This window comes from Eptatretus burgeri, chromosome 3 (assembly GCF_056783735.1).
Source record: "Eptatretus burgeri isolate ZD-2024b chromosome 3, Ebu_testis_v1, whole genome shotgun sequence".
Taxonomy (NCBI): domain Eukaryota; kingdom Metazoa; phylum Chordata; class Myxini; order Myxiniformes; family Myxinidae; genus Eptatretus; species Eptatretus burgeri.
Genome location: NC_140963.1, coordinates 138417399 through 138425372, shown reverse-complemented (window position 1 = coordinate 138425372; position 7974 = coordinate 138417399). Strand labels below are relative to the sequence as shown.

General features: G+C 46.8%; 1 protein-coding gene across 1 annotated transcript in view; it reads left to right on the top strand.

The window, feature by feature from the left end:
- Positions 1-6101: 6101 nt before the first annotated feature.
- LOC147031105 (V-set and immunoglobulin domain-containing protein 1-like) overlaps positions 6102-7974 on the top strand; it is a 41660-nt gene continuing 39787 nt past the window's right edge. Inside the window, exon 1 of the mRNA XM_085875835.1 lies at positions 6102-6326. Coding sequence (XP_085731961.1) covers positions 6125-6326 — 202 coding nt within the window. The 5' untranslated portion in view covers positions 6102-6124. The remainder of the gene's footprint in view (positions 6327-7974) is intronic.

The following is a 7974-nucleotide window of genomic DNA, read 5'->3' as shown; positions in this document are numbered from 1 at the left end:
ACCCACCCGAAGGGACCGCCTCAGGCTAACCCAAGGAGACCGCCGTCTGGTGGACAATACCTCAGCACCACCCCAACACACACCACTTAATATGTTTTTGCAGAGTGAAGTGTCTTTACAGTGGCTGGAGTGAAAGTCCTACCACCAACCTCCTCGGAAAGGTAACCCACTGCTGGAGGACGTCCGCAGATGCAGTGGGACACGAGATCTGGATGGCCGTTGGCTCACAAGGTGCTCCTCCGCCCTTTGACAGGTTTTGTTCTTCGTCCTGCTGGGTGTCCATATCCATACACCCTCCTCACCAGGAAGAACTGATGGGTGGGGGGTGGGGGAGTCGGTTTAGTCACCGACACTTGACCATGAAGAGGTTAGTGCAGGTTTTACATGATACCTGCAGCAAGTCACAGATCTGATCTGGCCTGACCTGACCTGACAATCTGGGTTGGGTGCATCAGCAGGGCTGGTCTGCACCATCTACTACAGCACAGTGCAGTTCTCCCATCCTCAAGTGATCCCCCAGCTTGAGTGATCCCCTCCGAGTAGCAGGATTACAGATGCACACCACTACTTTCCATCATGAGTACACATTAGCCGGCGTGTCTACTTATGGTTATGATTGGCTGTATCTCGATCAAGGTGGCATGTCAGGAAGCCCAGTTCTTATCTGGGGGTTTAATTTGCCGGGAAGGTAAAGTGGGATTTGGACGCTGGACCCTACCTAAATTAAGCGTCTCAGACCTTGTCTGTGGTTGCTTAGCTACTCGTCTTGCCACGGAGTTATCCGCAATTCATCGGCTTCAGGGTTGTTGGCTGGGAAGTGGATCCGAGAACTCCCCTCGCGATTCCTTCCGGAGGTGAATGTGAAACAATATTTACGAGTTGTCCAAAGTAAATGTAATCAGGTTCGTGACTTCAATTGTACAATTAATCGATTTGAATTTCCACCTTTCTTGAATAGGAGTTGAACACAATTTATGTGTGCGTGTGTGCGTGCGTGCGTGCGTGTGTGCGTGCTTGCGTGCGCTTAGAGTGATTCGGTTGAGCTCGCCAGGCACTTTTAACCTGTCGTTACGAGCACCAAATCTGGGGTTCAAATCGTCTTTTACACACAATTTTTAGAATTTACAAGAGAGTGGCAATTTCAATATGGTTAACCATGACTGTTGTGTTCCTGAATGCAAATCGGACTCGCAGAAATATAGAAACACGAGAAATATCCGTGGATGAGACTGAGAGATAATGATTTCCAATACTTTCCGGTTAATACAAGATAGCAGCTGCAGTAAATATATATAACACACACACATAAACACGCTTATTTTACCAGAGGATGCACAAATGTCATAGATAGGAGGGTTTTCAAGACGGTCCTTTTCAGAGAGAGAGTCCCAGAGTGAGAGGATGAGATGTGTCAGGATTGAAAGACATATCTCAAGTGTTTGACCAGCTTGTGATTTTTTTTTCAAGGTCTGAAGAGAGAGAAGAGGCTACAACCTGCCTTTCTGAAGGACGAATAGATCGGGAGCCCGGGGCCCTGAGCTCAAACGAACGAGGTACTAATATCTGAGCACAGGGGCATGAATGGAGTATGAAAAGACATCTAGAAAGTTATTTCTGCCAGGTACCACCCTCTGCGTAAGGACCCTGATGACCCTCCAAAGGGGTCCTTAAAATTGGCTTGATCAAACATTGGAAGTACAGTTGGTATCACTTCCATATGATGCGTATGACCAACCTTAAGGCGCTGTCACACCTTGACGATTTATCTAGCGTATGCCGACTTATGAAAAATTTGTCTAAAACGCTGGCAAACGTCAAATATGTTATGGGTAAGTTGTGTATACGTTAAGAGCACGCTGAAAAACACTGCCATACGTCGTAGTACGCTGGCTTTCATCGTTGTACTTTGCGGTTGTCCTCAAATTTTAGCATGCTTGAAATTTTTCGACGTCTGCCAGCGTATGACTCGCACGTTCCGCTACGCTGGCCATAAGTTGTCGGCACGTTACACGATCGTTAACACACGTCGAGGCACGTTATGCGATCGTTGACACATGTCGACACACATTACTTGTAAGTTACTCATAAGTCAAAACACGTCGAAGTAATGTTTAGCGTACCCGAAACTTATTTATAACCTCTGAGTAACGTGCTTTGAACCTATGTGTAACGTACCTCCAACACACATTGACGTATGTAGACGTATTTGATTGACGTCTTCCGGACGACCACAGAACTTACTGAACGTGTTTCTAATTTACAGCTACCGTATAATGGTGTATTGGCAGCATTAAAAAAAAAAAACAACAATAACAATAACTTCCCATATTTCGGCAGGTGCCGTGACGTCACATCCGATTGCCTCTTCAGTTTGCTCATGTCTTATTCTTAGTTCCTCCTCTGAATATTTTCTGTTGGAGGATATTGTCACGTCGATGTCGAAACTTAAAAGCAAATGTCCAAATATATTTTAAAATTCGTGATGATGAAAAAAAAAAAAAAACCAACAACAACAACAACAACAACAACTTCAGATATTTCATCACGTGCCTTCACGGAGCCAAGGAGAAAAAAAGAAAAAGTGCCTTGACGGACAAAATAAGTTCCGGGTAGGCTAAACATTACCCTGAGGTGTTTCGACTTATGAGTTACTTACAAGGAACTTGTGTCGACGTGTGTCAACGATCGCATAACGTGTCTACAACTTATTCCCAGCGTAGCGGAACGTGTGAGCCACATGGCGAGTATGTCGTAAAATTTTCAGCATGCTTGAAATTTCACGACGTACAAGACGTACCACGAAATATGACAGTGTACTTCATCGTTTTTCAGCGTGCTCTTAACGTATACACAACTTACCAATAACGTATTCATACGGGCATGGACTAATTATGTCAAACATCTGTATCATATCTCCTCATAACCGCCTCCTTTCTAGTGTATAAAGCCCTGTCTCCTTCAGCCGCTTCTCATAGCTAAGTCTAGCTCGGCCCAGAATCAATCTCGCAGCCCTGTGCTGAACCTTCTCTATGGCATCGACGTCCTTCCCCAGTTGTGGTGATCAAAACTGCACACAATATTCTAGATGTGGCCCTCACTAAATTCCTGTACAATGTTATCACCACCTCTTTTGATTTATAAATGATCCCCTCCGAATACAACCGAAAACCCTCTTTCCTTTTCCTATAGCTGCCTCGCACTGTGTGCTACCTGCTTACCTCCCAAATCCATTACCACCCCCAGATCCTTCTCCTGTGTGACGCGCTCCAAAATTACCCCAAAATGTTTGCTTTTTCTTTTCAATGTTTCAATGTATTGGTCAGCTCAATTTGGAGTGGTTTCTCATTGTTAACTGGATGTATCAAATTATTATGACCCAACACACGCAAAGCGAAAAGCGAGGTTAAGCAATTGGTTCACGTCCGTCCGTTGGTCAGTCCGTCTGATCACTTCATGATCGTCAGTTTCTGATCGGGAAACAACTTATTTTAAACATGAGTCGGAGCATGAATAGAAAGGGAAGTCTGTCATTTTGCAGTATTTTCACTCTGAATTCGTCACGATCGCACTGTGCAGAGTGATATAATATTTTTACTCCGACTGCCTGTCTCGGTGTCAAACGAAATTGAAAATCATCCAAACAGGAAACTCACTGTTTTTAAGGATGTCATAAAGGACACAAACAACAGGCACGAATAACTAATGCAATGTGTTAGATAGGGTGCTGTGATAGACACTGGGGAAAATGGGGGTAAAACCCGAAATTTATTTATTTATATGCCTCGAAAACTCATTAAAATTTTATTTAAATTGAATTATACACTTGAAAACTGGAGAATGCAAATCACCTTCATCATACTTCCAAGAACCATGCTATATATTGTATAGCAGGAGAGGGCGTAGCATGTGATAGTGTGCATATCGGGTGAAGAAGAGGACGCCAAGTTTTCGCAAAAGACACCGACCGTGGGGTCTTTAATGCACCACCAAACTAATGCCAGCAGATGGGACACCCGTTCAGCATCCATCCGAGGGACGGCACACATTGAATCTCCCTGCCTGTGAAACACCGGGATGACGGTTTATAGTTAGGTCAGGATTCTAACCCAGGCTAGGCAGCTGAGAGACAGTGTGTCTATAAAAACAAAAAAGACTACATCCTGGTTGACCTTTATTTCATGTTCTTGCCCTTATTTTTGCTTTTAATGTGCCTAAGGGGTGTTTAGCTAGGCCCACAGACCAGAGTCAAGGTGGGAAACGGGGCCCGATTATCTAGGCCCTTGCACATCATCCACCCAACTGGGTCAGGGGTCATGCGGGGCTCATCCTACCCTTGGATTGGGGCGTCACCCAATAAATTATTGAGAGGAAAGGGAAGGGGCGTGGCACGTCGTCAATGATGCGCAGGTACGAGGTGATAAAGGGGCACGGAACCAATAAACGGCTGGCAGAAGCTGGGACCGATGTAACGAGAGGGTGTGAAAGCTTGCCGAGGTGCCAGGCGACGCCACACCTCCACCCAATCTGCCACACCTCACTTTGCTGGTGTGACGCCTGTCTGGAAGGCACCATGTCTCATCCCCCTAAATGCCACCCACAGAGCTGCACATTCTTCCTGCCATCAAGAAACATTGTCAGGTTTGGGCCGAGCAAACCTGCTTGTCGTTTGGCAACCCAAGTCTTCCATCATGTGTGTTTGAGGCTGTAAGGTATTGTTTCGTTAAGTTTCTGTTCATTCGCTTGGATTATCTGTGGTTGCAGATGCAGGAGGGGATAATTATCAGGGGTTTATGAGTTATTATTGCGATCGCTGTCTTTGGCTCATCCAAAATACCGGTAACCATTTCACCTGGCGGCCAGGGGGGGGGGGAATCAGATTGAGATTGGGATCGACCATGGTCTTGAAATGCGAAGGTAACACTTCGAGGATTAAATCACTTTTTCTTTAATTTAAAACACTGCAAATGCAACGGTAAAAACCGTGCCTTTCCGATGCATGCACACATCCCGCCAGACAAGGGTAGCTCCACTCTTACACGCTTGCAGCAGATATGAAGCGACACGTGGGTGGAGCGTAAATATGTATTGAGGCAAAACATGGGCTGAACATGAATATACATTTTACATTCAAACCTGCTTACTTTGCAGTGGTGGCTAAGCAATGAACCGGGTAACCAAGCTGAACCGTGTGTCCGTTTGTATCCCACTGAAAGGCCGGATCTGCATCCCGACCTCAACCAAAGTGTAATCGGCTTGTCGTCCTCACCTACCCAACTCATCCACCAAGTGTTGCCCTAATCCATCCACAACTTTTTTTAACTAGTGCGTGGCCGTATGTGCAAAAAACAAACAAAAAACAAAATTTCAAACCGTGTGCCAGAAACAACAACCACACAGGCCGTTCCTTCGCTCTCATAAACGACGACTGGATTGGGGCATTGTGTTTATCTATAAATGCACATAAGAAATCGAGAAATTATTAGATTACAGCAAGTCATCACCATCCGGAAGTCCGTATGTTGTAACCCATAATGGGGAACGCGCTCTTTCCCCATCGGCCACGCCTACGCAGCAACGTGTCCTGTTATTGGTTTGGTAAATAAATGGCCACAACTTGGGAACCACTTGTCCGATTAATATCAAACCTTGAAAAGGCACGTACTCTGGTCCCCAGCAATATACCTTGCAAGTTTCAATTAGATCGGACCAGTGGTTGTTGAGAAACAGCGGTCACAGACGCACAGATTGCTGGAATTATTGATAGATATCACGCTTATAGGTGTGAAGATGGTTTGGGAGAAAAGTGCGAACAAACGGACGTTCCTAGCCCTATAACTCAACGGTGAAGAATCAGTTTAAAAATTCTAGTACCCGGATTCAAATCTTCACCAAAAATCGAATCAATTTGCCCTCGTCACACACCCTACCTGCCCACCAACTTTCGTCTGAATCGGTGCACAACTCTTTTTTTGAGATATCCTGCTCACAAACAAACAGCCCAGACAGACAGATGCACACAGGGTGGGGAAACATTACCTCCGTCCACCTCTGTTGACGGAGGTAATAACACCAAGACCCCATGGGAGTATCGTGTGTCATTGCCATAGTCCAGCGGGAAGCTGCGATGGGGGCTTTCCACTCCACAACATTAACAAATGATGCCGGCAGCGATAAGGCCTTTCCTGTTGCACAACGAGGCTGTGCACATCTTATCACATCACCCGCCCTCTGGTTCTCTATTCCCAGCACAACTGCGATGCTGCGCTGCTTGGTCATCAGCCTATTGTCACTATTACCCTGCGTGCTCACGGACACATTCACGCAAGGTGAGTTTGATATGTACTCTCTCCGTGCGCATGACATCTGTCCTCTCTGTCTGTCCGTACGCATGACATCTGTCCTCTCTCTGTCTGTCCGTACGCATGACGTCTGTCCTCTCTCTGTCTGTCCGTACGCATGACATCTGTCCTCTCTCTGTCTGTCTGTGCGCATGACATCTGTCCTCTCTCTGTCTGTCCATACGCATGACATCAGTCCTCTCTCTGTCTGTCCGTACGCATGACATCTGTCCTCTCTGTCTGTCCATACACATTACATCTGTCCTCTCTCTGTCTGTCCATACGCATGACATCTGTCCTCTCTCTGTCTGTCCGTGCGCATGACACCTGTCCTCTCTCTGTCTGTCCGTACGCATGACATCTGTCCTCTCTTTGTCTGTCCGTACGCATGACATCTGTCCTCTCTCTGTCTGTCCTCTCTCTGTCTGTCCATACACATGACATCTGTCCTCTCTCGGTCTGTCCATACGCATGACATCTGTCCTCTCTCTGTCTGTCCATACGCATGGCATCTGTCCTCTCTCTGTCTGTCTGTGCGCATGACACCTGTCCTCTCTCTGTCTGTCCGTACGCATGACATCTGTCCTCTCTCTGTCTGTCCGTACGCATGACATCTGTCCTCTCTCTGTGTCTCCGTGCGCATGACATCTGTCCTCTCTTTGTCTGTCCATACACATGACATCTGTCCTCTCTCTGTCTGTCCGTACGCATGACATCTGTCCTCTCTCTGTCTGTCCGTACGCATGACGTCTGTCCTCTCTCTGTCTGTCCGTACGCATGACATCTGTCCTCTCTCTGTCTGTCTGTGCGCATGACATCTGTCCTCTCTCTGTCTGTCCATACGCATGACATCAGTCCTCTCTCTGTCTGTCCGTACGCATGACATCTGTCCTCTCTGTCTGTCCATACACATTACATCTGTCCTCTCTCTGTCTGTCCATACGCATGACATCTGTCCTCTCTCTGTCTGTCCATGCGCATGACATCTGTCCTCTCTCTATCTGTCTGTACGCATGACATCTGTCCTCTCTCTGTCTGTCCATACGCATGACATCTGTCCTCTCTCTGTCTGTCCGTACGCATGACATCTGTCCTCTGTCTGTCTGTACGCATGACATCTGTCCTCTCTCTGTCTGTCCGTACGCATGACATCTGTCCTCTCTCTGTCTGTCCGTACGCATGACATCTGTCCTCTCTCTGTCTGTCCGTACGCATGACATCTATCCTCTCTATCTGTTCGTACGCATGACACCTGTCCTCTCTCTGTCTGTCCGTACGAATGACATCTGTCCTCTTTGTCTGTCCGTACGCATGACATCTGTCCTCTCTCTGTCTGTCCGTACGCATGACACCTGCCTCTGTCTCTCCATCTCCATCGTGGTCTTGCATTTTTAGATGTTGAAACAAAGTGCACTTTAACGGTCGAGCACCGCGCTCATCATCATGGACTATGGTGTCCGGTCTAATTGAGAGGGGGGAACCCTCACGCAGACACACACGTTGGGTTTCGCTGTCAAAGCAGAGACCGGGAACTACCGAGGGTCCGACCTCATATCCCATCACATGATGATGACATTAATGGAACGTGCCTGTTATTTAACGAATTACGTGCTGTATAATATCGCTCTGTATGTAC